The sequence below is a fragment of the Tetrao urogallus genome, assembly GCF_951394365.1.
Source record: "Tetrao urogallus genome assembly, chromosome: 26".
NCBI lineage: Eukaryota > Metazoa > Chordata > Aves > Galliformes > Phasianidae > Tetrao > Tetrao urogallus.
In genome coordinates this window covers 1,597,148-1,614,659 of record NC_136839.1, presented here as the reverse complement: position 1 = coordinate 1,614,659, position 17,512 = coordinate 1,597,148, and the positions used below count along the sequence as shown (strand labels likewise).

The 17,512-nt window shown below is 47.9% G+C and overlaps 1 protein-coding gene across 1 annotated transcript in view; it reads left to right on the top strand.

Annotated features, from left to right (window-relative positions):
- Positions 1 to 11,912: 11,912 nt before the first annotated feature.
- SKAP1 (src kinase associated phosphoprotein 1) overlaps positions 11,913 to 17,512 on the top strand; it is a gene marked incomplete at both ends in the record, with an annotated part of 120,640 nt that continues 115,040 nt past the window's right edge. Inside the window, 1 exon segment of the mRNA XM_079546980.1 lies at positions 11,913 to 11,946. Within this exon segment, the coding sequence (XP_079403106.1) occupies positions 11,913 to 11,946 (34 nt within the window).

Below are 17,512 nucleotides of genomic sequence, written 5' to 3'. Positions count from 1 at the left end.
TAAATTCCCCCCATCACAGTGATGGCACTGTGAAAGGACCTGCTGCCGTGTAAGGGAAGCACAAACCAGTGGTTAGGACACTTATTCGACGTGCTGAAAATCTTGAGTGTTATCTTTCAAAGCATTCTCTCAGTCACAGATCCAAAGACATTATTTCAAGGGATCCGTGCATGCCACATTAGCTGCCCAGTCAGATACAAGTTTGACGACGTGTGAAGGCTTATCTGAAATTAAGGGCCATAAAACTAAAGTGGAATGGCAATTCAGGATGAACTTGAAATGAACAAGTCCTTAGTTCTGTTTTCCTGTACGTCTGTCAAACTTGCTACCAGCCCTGTGGATCTGACAGCACGCAGTCACTGATCCTGAATGCATGTGGCTCCTATTAGAGAGGGGAGCTTTTAGCATCTCCTCACTGCAAATGCACAGATATACACGAGAGAGGAGGCGTATGTGACTTCCAAAGTCATCTGTGCAAACTTTTGACACAGAAAACAGAGATCTCTGATATTTTTGCAAGCTGGGCTCCAAGTGTCCTTGTCTTAATAAGAGAAGCTGGTCATTACACGTTATTAAACACTGTGCATCACTAAAAAAGTTCTGCACATGCAACTGCTTTTGTCCTTCAAGATGGGAACGACTCATACCCTATGCATAAAGGAACTTTACAAGCAGATAGAATGAAAGACAGATAAATAGGCAGAAAACAAAAGGATGAAACAAAATATAAAGTTGAGAACTATTGGAAAGACTCAACCTATGACATGGTCAGTAAATATTCAGCTTCTGTATGCTATAAATACCCAGAAGATCTGTGCCCCATGCAATGTAACCTCAGCTCAGACCTTATGAACACCCAGCACTCCGGCATACAAAGTCAAAGCCCTTGGGTACGTTCCCACAAGCCTCCCCAGCACAAGAAATAAGCCCCAGCATAAGAAATAAGAAATGCTCCTTCCCTGCTGACTTGTTTGGCTCTCAGACAGCACCAAGCTATGCTGTTCTGCTGTATTGTACTTGGCATGTGGGCACTGTGCAGACAGGCACATTACAATGCAATACCTGTGTATCGAGACAGGGAGGAATGAGAGCCCTGATAGATGTGGAGTGGAGAGGGCTAAGTGGAGAGGACTAAGCTATGTCTCCAGCCTTCCTTACATGCAGGCAGCCAGCATGGGATAGGGAGCAGAAACCAGAAAAGGCAGCAGGCAGATAAAATGAAGCAAACAGGCTTCTGCAAAGCCCACAACAGCAAAGGTTGGGCTGTGCTGGTCCTGGGTGGAATTGCTCTGCCGGTGCTTCAGAATTAGGGTGAGGTGGCAGGTGCATGAGAGGACTGGCAATACGCAGAGCCATCCTGGAGATAACAGGTTGTCTGTCAACGTGAGGAGCTTATGTACATGTTGGACCACAGAGCTCCCACTAACGGAGAAATTAAACCTGTCTCCACACACCAGTCCCAGTGCTCTGATTACATTTACAGAGGTTGCGACCTGCATCCTGTCACCATGGAAACCTCTCCTGCTGCCAGCATGCAGTCAGGTTGTTTCTGTGGGTGGCTGATATTTAAAGGTAGAGGCTATGGAGCTGGAACAGTGAAAGCCAGGGCACCAAGTTTACGAGCAGCCGAGTGGCAAAATTCATTTCATTCCCTTTGACATCTTGTAATCTTGACTGGCAATGCCAAGAGACAGCAAGAAGGTGGCAGAGAAAGAAGAGAAGGAGAGAAAAGGAAACAGAGAAAGGGGGGAATAGAAAGAGAAGTCATAGATCTTTTTCAAGCAATTCTGCTGCCTAGGGAAGGGAATTTGTGTAGTAGATTCATTATGAAACAGAACACTTTTGATCCACCAAAATAACCTTCTCCTTCCATTCCCCCCCCCCAAATCAGGATTTGTATCCACTCCACATCTCTCCTTCTTTACTTTTGTGAGAAACAGTCTTCTAATTTTCTTCTACACCCTTCTCTATATCTGGAGTGAAACGTGCCCTTGGTGTAATTCCCTGACACTTCCTGAAATCAGGGGCCTAGCACTGGAGATGGATGGGCTCCTTGGTCCCTGAGTGCCTGAAACCAGAGCTCGTCCAGCTCTGGGCTCTGCATCTCACCAGTTTCATCTTCTTGTCAGCTAACTTGCCATGTGTGCTGTGCACATGGATGTAAGTGGAAACTGCAGTGTGATTCTGTACCAGGGGAGTCCCCAGAGGGAACCGTTGCAAATATCAGAATAGAGAAGGAGCACGAGCAGGCAGAGTCTGGGGCCAGGAAAGCTGCTCAGCACAGAGATGGCTGACAGTGCAGCTGACTACGATGTCAGCTTCTCACACAGGAGACAGACACTACCTGACAGGCAACTACTTAGCTTCCAATTTTCCCTGGTATAAAACTATTCTGTTAAGCAATGGAAGGCAGCGCAATGAAGGTAAATAAAAGTGACACGGGACCCAGGCACTGCTCTCTCTCTGCCCCGCTAGAAGATGTGATTCTCTGATCGTTTCGTGGAAGATACAGGGGAGCCGGGTGGAAGGAGATAAACTGCAGGAGGAAAACACTTGTGGGGATAAAGGCAGGTGGCTGGGAATCAGAGTGCTGCCCCACAGAACAGGAAGTTTGAGGCTGGAGCATCGTTGGGAGCTTGCTTCTGCTGCAGATTCTCCAGCATTCTCTGTGTGATCTCAGTTAAAGAGGGATCATCCTCCTTGAGAACCAATTATAAGTTACCCAGGCTCCCTGCATAGACAGCAGAGAGCAAGAGGTGAAGACTTACAGACGTATATTTTGGCATGTATAAGGTGCAAAGAAAAACACCATCATAGCTAGGATTGTATGAGCACAAGTGACTGTCATGTATTTAGCTAAATAGAAGTGTGTGACAAAATGATAACTGTGGCAAGGAGGGGAGCAGACCCAGGAGTTAGAAGCAGGAAACAGTGACAGATATTGGGCATTTAGTGGTGTGAGAAGCCAGGAATGCTTCCAGGATGGGAACCTGTGTGAATAAAGCTGGATTTTCCACTAGGTTCTCATCCCTGCTCCCCTGAAGATCCTACCTCATTGCTCCCCTGTTTTATCTTTTGCTTCTGCAGTGACTGCAAGTTATCTGGAGCATCTCTTAGCCCTGCTTTCCTATCCCAGCAGAAATCTGCACCATGAAAGGATTCAACAATGGTACAAAGAGTAAGAGTTTGCATACCAGCTCAGGAGCCCCTGGAGCCCAGCTCAGTGTAAGAGATCCATTGTTTAGGTGCCACAAGAGTGATTGCTGTGAGTGCACATGGACAGAGGACACAGAGCCATGACTAAGAGATCAGTTGGTTTAGGAGGAGGTGAGAAAGAAAAGGCATCAGCTGGAATCCCAGATCAGCTTGCTCTGGGTTGGATATCTGACCTTTGTAATGCTTTGATTTGAAATTGTAAACCCTTGTAATCCTGGTGGATTACATCTCCATACCCTTTAATGTGTGCATCCCCCAAAGCCATGCAAATGCAGGGAGAGGGAGAATGGCACAGCACAGACATCCCTGCTGGATAAAGAGTACTTCTCCACTGCCCTCTCTTTCACCTTGAATAATGTCCATTTCCCTCGGGGAGAAACGGAGAGTGGGGTTACACGTAAGGGATTGCAGAAGTTTAGAGAAGTGCCATACAAAGCAGCAGATAATTACATTAGAGGAGATAAGAGAAAAGTAGAGAAGAGGAGGGTTTTAAGACTTTTAGGTCTAATCAGACACTTACCTGGCTAAATTACTGCAATTATCACTCCAAAGGCACACACACTGATCACTGACTCAAAGGAAAGGCTGAACTTCGCACAGGTTGCCAACTTAATCCCTTTTCTGTTTGAAATGGAGGCAGCATAGACGCAGTGCAGGCAGTAACTGTGCCCCCCGTTTGGAGGTCATATAGGTGTGAAAGAGGAAATGCTGCTGTAGGAGTGATGCACTGAAGCTGTATTTAGGAGACCTGGGTTTGATTCCAAGCTCCTCTGAGGACTTTTACCAAATCACTGGAGTAGGGTGGATCCAGACAATGAATGGTAATATTTATTTGGGCTTTCCTGCTGCATGGAGGCTGACACTTCTGCCTGTTTCTTATACTCTGGGGAATGGGGAACTTGGTTAACTTCACTGAGATCTGCTTTGTGTCACCCACCGCATTCAGCGGGGCGAGGGAGGCAGGACAGACCTCAGCACAGCCAGGTGCTCCTTCACAGCTGCAAAAACAGCCCAGCCCAGCTGTTATTCAGAACAGAGAGCAGGCAGAGCTGTGGGTGACAATGTCAGAAGTGCCTGCCTTACCTACTAACATAACAGAGCACCCAGAATTGAGATGGCGGCAGGCACTGAGCTGGCTGATGATCCAACTCCAAACTGGGGCCAGATTTCCTTGTCTGAGAAGGCCACTTCGACATCACCCACACAGTGCCTGTGCCGTGCCCACAGTGTGTGCAGGGGGGCTGTGCTCACTGCTGCCATGCACAGCCAAGCATGGGCAGCAGCTGCCAGGCTGCACCTTGCAGATGGGAGAAGCGAAATGATCCACTGCCTGCAGACAGAGCACAGGGGGTCAAGGCTGCCAGCCTCTTCTTGAGGTGGGAAGTGCTAATTAGGGAAACAGCTCTTTTCTTTTTAAAGCACCGTTTCCTCTGTTTTCAATTAGACAATTCATAAGCTTGGAGTTAACTGCATACTGAAGTGCTTGCTTGGAACAAGGCCACAGGGCTCAGTGTTCTGCAGAGCGGTGCCCCTGGAGGATGGATGCACATTGCAGGAGAAATCTCTAGGAGTGGACATCCGTTTAAACTTGAAGTTGAATGGAGCTGAGCTGATGGAAGGGAACATGGGCTCTCCCCCTTGTTCTGTCACCAGCTCGAGGGTTGCTCTCCTTCAGCCTCAGTTTCGTGAAACAGGGATGGCATTTTTGCACTCTGAACGTCCCGAAACCTTCACATAAAGACTGTGAGAAGCGTCAGTGCAGTCAATGCAAGAACATCTCTGGGGCTTCGCCTGGAGAGCAGCTCTGCAGCGTTTGACGCTTATGAAAGCGTTTAAAGCATCTGGCAGAAGGGGGCAATGTAATAACAGCTGCACAGCTGAAGGCTCGGGGTATGTTTTCTCCAGCTGAACTCTTTTGCATCCTCAAGTTTTATTCTTTAATTTCGTACTGAATGAACTATTGTAACACTTTGCATTTACAAACGGCGGCGCCTTTCATCGCAAGAGCTCAAAGCAGTTTACAAACATTCATTGATTGCTTGACAAGCATGAAACGGAAGAGTAAGTGTTTTACAAAATGACAGGAGTGAAACAAGCTCCCAGATTTAGGGATGACTTCCAGATCTTATAGCAGAGAAGATCGCCAACTAACGGCAGTCATTTTTGCATTTAATTAATAATGCAATGCATCCAGTATCCAAGCTCGTAGATAATGGGCTTGTAATACAGCCTAACATGCCTCCCATATCATTAAGTTTAACTGTCACACTAAATATCAGACTGGCGTGCAGCCTTGTCAGTTTTTCTTTCTTTCTTTCTCATGAGAATGGAACAAGAGCAGCTGCAGGGAAGGAGAAGCTGAAGGGCTGAGATGATGTGGTGTGGCAGTAGAAAGCCCCTGAGGGGACAAAATCATGGCTTGTTCACCACCAGGGCTTGGAGGGAACAGCAAGGCAGTGAATGCTGGCAGGCAGCCCCTGGTGCTGCGCCGGCACATTGCAGCTTCCAAGGCTGCCTTGGCTTTTGTAGCTGCTATTTGTTTCTAATGCGAGAAGGAATGTTGTTTGCTTGTTTGTTTGTTTGTTTCAAGATAAATGTGGCTTTTTTTTTGGTTTGTTTTTTTTGTTTGTTTTTAAATTCATCATTAATGAAACACTCTCAATTCCCCGGAGTGGAATGCATTTCAACTTGCAAATACTATTCTAATTACAACCTATTATTATCACGACATATTACAACTGACACAACAGCAGCACTCCGTGTCATCATTTAAATGGGCCTTGGACCCCTCTCCTCCCCTCCAAGCTCTGTCTCCCAGGACGTGCCATGGCTCCTAAGGACATCCTCCCAGGATCCATAGGCCATAGGAAGACACAAATCACAGCTTCCAACCAAGCAGAACGACTGCGGTCCCCAGGCAAAAGAGTTGAGGCGAATCTTTTTGTCGTAAGTCAAACGAGTTTGATTTTTAAATTTCCACCCAAATCATCATTTTCTTCGAGAGATTATTTTTGGACCAAACCTATTGCTGTGCTTTTTGCAGTATGAGCTTCCATTCCCCAGGCGCCTGGCTCTCATTTTTCTTCACAAAGATTTATAGGAACTTCTCCCATACCACTGATTTCTTCATAAGAGAAAAGATCACTTCGGGGACCTACCTCTGTCTCCAGCTACATTGTTTAACACCTCTAAATATTCCTATTTATGAACTAACATCTGGGTCAGTCTACATAGCGTAGTTTGAAAGCCATTAAGACAGATGCCTGCATTTCATTAAGCAAGATTTGATAAGGTGGGTAGGGTTACAGGGCAAGATTACTATGGGAATTCAGTGAGTTTAAACCTTCACTCCAGTTAATAAAATCAAACAATACATCATAAAAGTGTCTGGAAATTGGCTCAATAATTGAAATAGAACTGTGTGATGGATGGAGATTTATGGATGCTAATGCAGAAGCACGACTACATTAGAACATCATATCTGAGCGTATTTTCAATCCAGAGCCTCAAATCCAAGTCTGCCTTTTGTGCTGCTTTAAGGCAAAAGATTCTTTTTTTTTTTCTTTTTTTCTTCCCAGAATGAAGAAAACATCACAGAACAGATGGACCAGTTTTAATCTGAAGTCTCACAGTCCATCTCAAGACCCTGAAGTGCAATGGTGTGGCTGATGCTTACACAGATATTTCTGAGCTGGTTTTTCTGAGCTGACAGCCCGGATCTCAGTGCTGGTGACCCAGCTATGTACCACTGGTTGGCAGACTAAAAGCCAGTGCTGTGTTGCTGTCTGTATTGCTGCTCAGCGTGCCTGACACACGCTGCCACCATCACCTTGCATGGCAGTGTTACCATTAAACTGAGAAATAGCATCCAGGTTCATTTTAGCCACAAGCCACCCAACATTTTGTCACATCTCATCTTCACCCCAAATGGAAATGCTCACAGAGCTCTAATATTACAACCCCTATGTCCACCTGGACCTTTCCCCAGGACAGATCTCTCCTTCTCAACCCACTGCTTCTCAGGTAATGTGGGCTTTTGTCCTAAATCTTTGTTTTCTCTCTGGAGCAGACAGGGAGTTCTCCCTCCTCTGGAGAATTTTATACCCTCCCTTAACTCCATCCCCTTCCCTCAGCCCTGCTGGCAGTCTTTGGTGCTGGCTGCTTGTAGGAAGTGTCCCCTCTGCAGCCTTAATGAAGTGTGTGGCAGTCCTCCTCATTAAGACTTGGTGTTGTCAATAAAAGAGTCATTAAAGTAGTTTGATGAGGGTTGGGAGAAAGAGAAAAGGTGCTGCAACACATCTACAGGGCAGAGGGCAGCTCCATCACACATTGTAACCAAACAGCAAGGGATCAATATCACCTTTGCATTAAACTGAAACCCATCCGTCAGCCCGAGGAGCAGCAGCCTCCAAGAGAGCTCAGCTCAGTGCTCTTTTCTCCCTTCCTATCTTTCTCATCCTCCCCTTCACAGACTGTCCTTTTCCTGATGCTGATGAGCTTTTCCAGGAGGCCACAAAAGGCTCCTTGGGATTTAAGCAGTGTAACCCGTTCCCCGCACCTGGCTGTAGCATCAGAACACAGATGTTGGGAGATGCCTTCGGACCACCTCCACCCCACCCATCCTGGGCACACCCAGGAAAGGAGTCCTTGCACATCCTTGCCGTGTGCCACCTCCACCACAGAGGCACAGGAGGAACATGCCAGTGAGGTCCTATTGAAATGCACTGCTCTTACCAGAAACGATTACGCTCTATACATTCTAATGTATATATCTCAACACATCTGCTTGCTTCCAAGAAGCCTTCACAACACAGAAAATACAGCACGTCTGAGAGGTAAGTGAATCCAGAATCTGGCAGTCTATGCCAGCAGCAAGGTCCAGTAATTTAGATTTGCACTGGAACCAGATCAGTTTGCCATAAGTCAGAGAGAGCTGCAGCTGCTGACATATTTTTGTTTCTCATTGGCTTCAGAAACTGATGAACGGTCACCTGCAAGCCCTCGTGAAGCAGAGGTGCAGAGCCAAATAGTGTGGACATGGGACGACCACTTAGCCTTCAGAAAGGAGAGATGATTTATGAGGGTTGTAACCAACCTTTAACTGAATGACTTAGTCACACGAGAAGGAAGATACACGAGCTGTTGGGCAATGAAACCGACGTAAGCATGTAAACTCTGGGATTACAGCAGAGCATTAGCATGGCACAACTGATTAGTAAACCAGGAGAAATTATTCAAGCAGTCAGGTGAATGACCAGATTGGAAAGATGCCTTTTTTTTTTACTGAGCTGTTGGTCACTGTCAGAGGCAGCAAATGACACCCAGTGGTCCAACAATTTGACCTGGAATGGCAGGAGCTGTGATACAGAAATAGATGGACTGGCATCTGTTCTGAAAGAGCAAGAATGAGAGTCTGCTCTGAATTGGCAGCAGCCACAGCACCGGAAAGGGAGGACAAAAGGGCAAGTGAGTGTACTACCCACGGAGAGCCAGCAGGATGAATAAAGAGGCTGGAAATGTATCTCCAGTGCTGCAGTGCCAGAAGAGGTGAATAAATGACCTGATCCCGTTTAATGAAGCCTGTGATCCTCCACCCCCCTCTGTAGAATGGGCGTCCCAGGGTCAGCGTGTGCCTGCGTGAGCATGCACACATCCTTATCTTATCTAATTACTAAAAGTTTCAGATTAATTTCAGCGCAGCTGCTTGAAAGGGCTGTTATCAGGCGAGGCTTTGCGGTTTAACCTTGTTACCCTTCTGTCGTTAACCTTTCCGAATGGCAGAGGGGAAGGCTGAGAGATGGTGATGTGCTGGAAGAGCAGAAAAGGGGCAGATGGGAACCGAGGAGCCCGCATCTCCTGGCTGTGTGCATCCAGCTCCTCTCCAGGTCCTGTGACACACCAGCTGGCTGCTCACCTGCACTGACAGGCACTGCACTGCGCCCAGCAGCCCATTGCAGGGACACAGCTCCTGCCAACCCCTCCAGATCCTTCCATATTTCCCACTCTCCCATTTTACCTGCATTGCTCAGCTCCTCCCTGCTCTGTTTCCATAGCTACACGCAAAAACATCTGGCTTCCTGAGAAACTGGATTTCAAAGCAAGACAAGCCTTCAAAGGAATTTGTCCATTTAACAGAATACCATTAGGAGAGAGCCCTGTCTGCTGAACTTCAGGCCGAAAATGATGCAGGTGGGGCTTTCATCATGCAGCGAGGCAGCTTTACACCCACAGCCCGCAAAGCGTGATGCTACAGAGCAGTGATGCAGCTGCCAGCCACTGCCAGACCCCTCATCTCCTTTCCAGCTGACCACCGAACGAAATTTGTAGCCTATCCACAAAGAAAAGTGGCAAGGGAAAGAAAAAGGTCATTTGTTGGGGGCTCACTGCCTGGCTCTGTCTGCAGAGGGGTGAGGTTGAACAGCAGCGTTGGCTGTGCTTGTGCACGGTGTGAAGGCTGTGAGTAACAGCACGTACATCTGCGTGGCAGCTGAGACTCCGTGGTAAAATGGATTCAATTTTAGCAACATCTGCTGCATGGTCAGAATTGTCTTAACAAAATCTTCAGATAGGGCCTGAGGGGGACATCCGAGGTGCTGAGCTCTGTCTCCAGGCCGTGGGATGGATGTGCAATCCAAGACCACCCAGGACGCCTCCACACTACACTCAGAGCTCTATGATAACCTCAAGATCTGCAGTGAAAGACCAAAAATCACCGGAGCAATGCGTTTCAGCAGAACAGAGCGAAAGCTTTGCTGCTGAGGTAAACGCTGCAACAGGAAATGTCGTGGGTGAAATCCCCACACGCTTTCATGCAGTGATCACAACCCAGGCAGCAAAGGAAGGCGAAGCCCCACCACAACACCTGCAAAGCAACTCGCTGCTCGTTTGACATGAGGAAAAACTTCCCCCATCCCCTAAATATGATGAAGTGGTTTATCTCTTGGGCAAGACTCACTAGCTGTCTAATTCACTCTTTGCACCACGCTTTCAGAGCTACAGATATGCAGAAAACCCGTGAGATGATCCTTTTCTTTGCAGTTGCATGAATGTTTTTCCTTCTGAGATTTGCATCGATCAGGTTTCATTGATCTTTCTGGCATATCTGAAGGCAGTTTCTTCCATCTACGGGACCCAGCTCATCCCTTTATAAACTCGTTTTTAAAGTTAGTCACTCGCAGCAAGCAGCTGCTGTTTATTTGCAGTCTGTAATGAACTGAGGAGGATTTCTATGGAGAAACATTTAAATATTTATCCCTAAACACCTCCAGGTGAGAACAAGCATACAGATCCATCTACTGTACACCCACCTGCATGCACTACCATTCCTTGCATATGATCACAGCAGCTCACGGCTGCCAGGAGCCGTGGGCAGCTAAGAGAAATTCACATTTTGCTCCCACTGGAGACTCTCACTTTTCCCAATCCTGCCTCATGAAACCCTGCCTGACTAGCAGATGTAATGGCAAAGACTCCTGTCTGTGACGGAGATGCATTCCAGCAAGCCAATCTCCTGTGCAAGGCCCTCTGAATGGCAGCAATGTTTTCCATGCTGCATCCAGTCCCGCTGCAGAGCAATTTCTTGCACGCAGCGTCCCAAAAGCAAGGATGTGCTGCGAAACTGCTGTCAGTGCGTGCAAGCTCACATAGCAGCACCCAAACTAAAAGGGAAAGGATGAAAATCAAGTGAATTTTGTACACAGAATAGGAAACTTGTGTGGTCTGGAGCGGCACTGGACATGCCTCTGGTCACAGCGCCTTCACCTCTCCTCCAAAGCCCTCCATTCTCACTGCTGTTATTCATAGAGGTGCTGTCCCAACCTAAAAGGACTCTGCAATCATTTGAGGGTTTTTTCTTGCTGGTGAGCTTCAGATAAAGAAGGCTGCACTTGGGTTCAAAATTTGGGAATACGAGGATGGAAAATATTAGCAGTGTATCCCATAGCCGGCCTGCATTAATTCATTTGTGTAGCAGAGGAGCGGATGTAGGACTGCAGGTTAATCTAATGCAATGCCACTTCTGTTTTGCAGAGTGCCGTTTGCACTTATTGACTGTCAAAAGCAAGTTAAAGTGCACAACCCTCCTGTTTCTCCGGGCGAGATTGAAATATGAGCGGCTATTACTCTCTATCCCCTTCCTACGCAGGATGTAGGAAGTGGGGATGTTTAATTGCAAAACAGGCAAGCGCTGCTTCTCCTCCTGGGCATTAGGGGAAGGGAATCTGCCTCTGTTTGGAACAGACCCAACCCTCATCTCCTGTTGTGCTGGGGGTTCGGCACAGGGGGGTTAAAAGCAAAGGCCGCACAGCTCTGGCTCTGCTGTGCCAGCAGGTGCGCTGAATTGTGCGCTAATGAAGGAGATGCTCGCCTAACTGCCACCTGATTAAAATGCTAATGCAGGGAGCTCGCTATCAGCTGTGTTGTTGCTGGGGGGTGGGGTTGGGCTTTTTGCAGTTAGTTAGGTAGAGCTCGACCTGTGTGGAGCGCGGATGGAGGAGCTCAGCACCTTGACTGCATCTTGTGAGGCTGAAAGAGGAGGAGGAGGAGGAGGAGGAGGCATTTGAGCAGAGCTCTGCGGTTCCTTCCACCTTCTTTGGGGCGTCCCCACCCCCTCTGCTTCCTTTCTCGTTCTGTCCCTGCAGCTGAGGGACCGGAGCAGCACCATCAGTTTTGACTGGTGGAAAGGAGGTGGCAGGGCCATGATCCCAGAGGACATTCAGAGACTCCTTGAAGGTAACCACCGATTCCTCCTTGCTGCTCTCCTGTTTAACAGCAAATCCCCTGCAGTCGTTGCAGAGAAAGAGCCTGGAAGGTCTTTAGCATCTCATTGTGGTGATCTAGAGAGGGGAGTGGGAGGTCTACGGGAGTTACTTTTCCTCTACAGCTGATGGATGGTTTTGCGTGTGTGCCTTTTATATCACTAATTCTGATGAGAGAAGCATAGGGGATGTGGCTGCTTGTCCTGGTGCTCAGTGTTGTCAGAATACCGGGAGTTGGCAGGTGGGTCTGTGCCTGTGTTAGGAGAGGAGCAGCTCTCTGGTGGTTCCAGAAGCTGTGTTTGTAGAGGAGAGCACGGGTAAGGTTGAGGGGTGTTTTCTGCTGTGATGTCCCCACCACGTGCCTTCTGTTAAAGCACTGTGTGGGTTTTGCTGGGGTGAGCCAAAGGGGCAGGCTCACAGGGTAGAATAAACTTGTGTGCTGCAATGAGACACTCCCCCCTTCCCCTCTGCTCTTTCCCCCCAGGCTTTTGCTGCAGCTGTGGTAGTGGTACGTCCTGGTTCTGGATGTTGTGCAGTGCTGTATGCATCCTTGGGGATGTGCAGAGCAAGCTGGTTGTGGTGAGGGTACAGGAGAGATTCAACCCTGCTCAAAAATGGAGATAGACTGAGAAAGCAGTGTCAGCTTCAAGCTTTGCTTCTGCTTGCTGAAGTGAAGGTGACCTCCTGAGGCCTCACATCCAAGGGAAGAAGCTGTGATGGTGGCAGCATTGCTTTCCTGTAGGCATGAGATGGAGCTTCTGGGCAGTTCAGCAGGTTTTCCTGATTTCTCTGTAAACCTGAGCAGTTGGACAGACCCCTTCCCACTGAAGCAATGGGTCAGCACTGCAGAAACTGGGCTTACCTCATCTGCCAACTGTGCTTTGCAACCATGAATGAATTCTGCACAGGTGTGAAAAAAAACTGGTGACTGTTTCTTTCTGCAGCAAATTTATGCAAACAGGGGAACCCATACTCAGGGTTGGTGGTTTTTTCTCTCTAGCATTGCCTTTTCTCTTGCAGTCACCTCTGCTCACATGCTGACTTCCCCCTGCCCTGCTGACTCTTGCTGACCTCCTTGTATGTAAAGCCTGAGCAGCAGCACTGCAGGCTGAAGCAGCAGCCTTGGCCCATTGCTGCACGTGTGCACGTTGCTGGCACATCCTGCTGCTGTAGGTGCAGGCAGGGTGATGGGAAGGAGTTGTTTGCATTCTGCTGCTCGATGCTCTGAGCTGTTGTGTTTGAGCCTGACCTGCTCTGCCTCGAGGTTTCGTGACCTTTGGTTTCCTGTTGCTCATCTGACAGCACCAGCCCATTGTATCATAGAATGGCCTGGATTGAAAAGCACCATAGTGATGTTCTAGTTCCAACCCCTGCTATGTGCAGGGTCGCCAACCAGCAGCCCAGGCTGCCCAGAGCCACATCCAGCCTGGCCTTGAATGGCTCCAGGGATGGGGCATCCACAGCCTCCTTGGGCAACCTGTTCCAGTGCATTCACCTCTGGGTGAAAAACTTCCTCCTCATATCCAACCTCAACCTCCCCTGTCTCAGTTTAAAGCCATTCCTCCTTGTCCTTTCACTTGTGAGCAGCCATTGCCCCTCCTGTCTGTATGCTCCCTTCAAGTACTGGAAGGCCACAATGAGGTCTCCCTGAAGTCACCCCAACTCTGAGTTCCTTCCAGTCCCAGCAGTCAGAGCACACAGCCTCTCAGCCCATCGAAGCTCCTTCCCGAATGCACTGTGTCTTCCCCCAGATGTAGGTGTGAATTCTCCCCTCTGCTTTTCAATCGTGGGGGCTTTGGTGAAGTTCGCCCTTTCCCGTTTTTGATGTGCAGCGCTTTATTGTTCGCTGCTGACGCTTCTGTAAACAACTCATTTCTGCACCTGCCACCTTCCTTTAACTTAGATTATTTTCTTGTTAGCTGACTGTTTTTAATTGAAGGCTTCAGATCTCCTTCTAAAGCACAGCCTTTGTTTGCTGACAAGTAGAGCAGGCTATGAATGGAGATTAATTGCATGTCACATACCTCTGTATCAAACTTGCTGTGTCTTAACAATCTGTACAGTCTCGAGGCCTTCCAGGGGTTGAGAAGGTTTCTTGCTATGCAGGAACCAAAGGAGCTTAAGCTCATCAGGTTTTCAAACTGCATTACAATAAGAATTCTTGTGTTTAAAGTAAAAATTACAACTTGAAGAGCCAGTGCGTACTGGTGTATGGGCCATAATGTCTGCTTCCTTATATTAAGCTTTGTTCCATGGTGGAGGGCTGTATGTAAGGTGCCCAAAAGGCCAGTAGCCAATGGCTGGCTCCCAACAGCCCTGCTGTTATCACAGAAGCCATCTCTGAGGTTGCAGTGGTTGAAAGCTGATATACCATGGCTATCTTCTCTACATTGCAATGCTGCAGTGCTTCTGAATGCTGATTGCCTTATGTTTATGAATAGATGTGGTTGCAGCAGTTTTATTACTCGGTTCCACGTCACAAATAAGCAGCTCAAGTTGTCATTAATTGCACAAGGTTTCAGTCCTGCTTCAGTCTCAGGGAAGCTCAGGGTATTTCTCTTTGTTTTGCACAGATTTCTTCTGAAGGCTGAAACAGAGGTTCTTAAAAATGTGGTGTATCTGACAAATCCAGGGCTTCTGATTTGTTTTATAGAGGCTAAAGGCAGCCTGACGGTGTTTTCCTCTGCCCTGCCCAACCTCTTCATCCCAGAGGGGGGGTCTGAAGGGCCCTTCTCTTGCAGAGTTTGGGCAGCAGAGAGGACAGAAGAGATGCTGCCCCGTGGGAGTGCGACTGCATCTGCAAAGCATAGCAGAGCCAGGAGCTGCTGCCTTCAAGGTGAGCAGCCTTAGTGCTGCTTTAAAAATAAGCAAGCAAGTGCTGTGTTCTGTGGGGCTGTTGGGTTTCAGGCAGTGCTGGTGCAGCATTCTGACCCCCCAGCTGTCTTGGTTAGCATCCTGGAAACATTAATGCAGTCTCACGGATGCTTGAGGTGTCTGCACTCTGTTGATAGGATGGGAAACTGCAGGAAGGACTGTGTGAAGCAGCAAGCAGTGATGGAGCAGAGCAGCTAGCTCAGCACTGGCTTCCATCGCTTCGGTGTTGAGCTTCTGAGTTGGCTTTCTGATGGCAGATGAGTAGAAAAGAGCAACAAGTGTTTGGCTGTGGGCATGGGAGAGACGTACACGGCCTCTACATACCTTTCAGCTCTGCTCATTGAGTGATGATTAACTCAGAGATTTAGTGCTGCCATTAAAGGGTTATTTACTCCCCAGATTCGGGTGGCTGTGACATAATTCTTACAATGCTGTGCACTGCGTGTGGGATTAAAGTGGATGACTGCAATTGCCTCTAGAAACTCTCCTGAAGCACTTGATGAAATCTCAACTGTTTTATTTTTTTTCCCCTCTCTTACCTTTGGTAGCTGCAGGAAATGAAAGGGAGAGTCCTGTAAACTTTCGGAGTGGATCACAGAGAGCAATCTATAAACATCAAGAATATAACGTTACTGACAAGCAGTAAAACTAACATTGGGGTGATTTACTCCGGAGCTGCTTACATATTGCTCTTCCTGATCCACTTGGAGAGTTTATGGTTAGGCTTTCTTTTTCATTTCCTGGTGCTATAAACATCGTGGCTGGCTCTGAAAGGGCTCTGCCTGCTTTGCAGGAGGGACCACAGCTCTGCTATAACTTATCCAGCAGCTGATCTGTGCTGACATGGCAGCAAGTAAATACCATATTGCAGCTGATGGCATACTCGTGGAGCTGCTTTGTGCTTTAAAAGGGCAGAAGAACAGCTGATGTTGGTCCAGTTTGCAGCTCTCATTTGCTCTTGTTGCAGCCTGCCAGGGTTTCTCTCGCTGACTGATCTCTACAGTGCTGTCTTAAAGCAGATTTGTACATAATAAACTGTCCCCTCAGCCTTCATCTATTCTTATAGTAAGCTTCTCAGAGCAAGGCATGTTTTTGTGCCTAGATATGTGTACTTGGTTATTTCTTATGTTATTTGTAAGCAGTGCAAGTCTAGCACTGTTGGTTTGTCATAAGTTGGTGCTGTATCCTGGAGGGGGAATTAAAAAAGTGTGGAGATGTGCTGAAAATGAAACTTAAATGAAGCAAAAGATCCAGCAGAGCCTCAGTGGGATACCAGGCAGAGCCAGGATGTTCTGACCTGATGCCTCTGTGCTCCTGCAGCTGCTGAAACTGCTGCTGGATGTAGGTGTGTGTTTAGGGCAGCACTGTGAATTTGTGTTCCTGCCCTTCAGCAGAGATGTGCCAGCTATGTGCTGTCATCAGAGGGGACGCATTAGGGCACTTGGATGTCCTCAGTGCTGTCTTTGTGCTTCAGGCTCTGTTTCTTGGCCACAGGTGGTGGCTGTAGTGTGGGGCTGCAGGCAAAGAGGCACAGGTGGTTCATCTCTGCTTCCCATGTGCTGAGAGCATCAGTGTTAGGAGAGAGCTGGCAGTGACCTGGACTAGTCTGAATTTGGCTAAAATGTGCTTTTCGCTGAGTGCTCCAATGGGAAGTGATGCTTTCGGCTGAACAATCCCAGAAATGAGAGCAGAGGGGTTGCAGAAAGCAGTGTCATGATCTGGCTTTGCTCCTCCTTCCCCTTGCTGCCTTGCCCAGCGTTGTGTTTCTCTGCTCCTCTTCATCACTGCAAAGACAAAGTGGGAAGGGAGCCCCGTTTGTGGGGATGCACATCAGCCCCACTCCCTGAGCACCCAGCTTGCTCCGTCCTTGCTTCTGTCCTTCACTTTAGAGAGATGTTTCTCTCTTTTCCCTCCAGCTCTCAGCCTTTCTTACATTTGTCACAGGCAGGTGATGAAAATAAGAGCTCACGACTTTAGCAGGGGAAGATATTCATTTCTCCTGTGGCACTTTGATCTTCTGTGCTTGCAGGTAGAGGAAGTGTTTTGTTAAGGAGCTGTAAAGGTTCCTGGGGCGTGCTGAGCAGTGCTGGCTGCCGTTCCGGCAGCTGAAGCATAAGGAGCTGCAAGTCTTGCAAGCAGGATATTAAACTGACATTAGTGTCACAGTATGGGGCATGAATTAAAGGTTGGAGAGGGCTGGGGGTGTACAGCACCACAGCTTTGAAGCCAATCTTTGCTAGAGGAAAGCAGCAGTAAAGCTGCTGGAATACAGGGGTGATGATGCTTTCATTTACAGAGCAGGTGTGGTTGGAAATGTTCTGTTTTTCTAAGAGGCTTCTGTAAGGAATATAAATATTCATCCAAATAGAAGGCACTTCATCTACCTGTAGTCTCTTTGCCTTTCAGTTTAGGTTAGATTTCTACATGTAGCTGTGCTTTCCAAGTGAGAGACTACCATATTTACTTCTGCCAAGCTGTTCTGTTGGGCAAGCACAGTGTATCTGAGCATTAGCAGAGCACGTGGTGTGATATATCAGTATGTGGGTGAGTGCACAACAACCTGGTGTTCAATGCCTGCTCCTTAGGAAGGGTATCCTAGTGAAAACCACCAGCTGGGATTTTCTTTAAGCGTTGGGTGTCAGGCATCCACTGCATTAGAAGTGTTT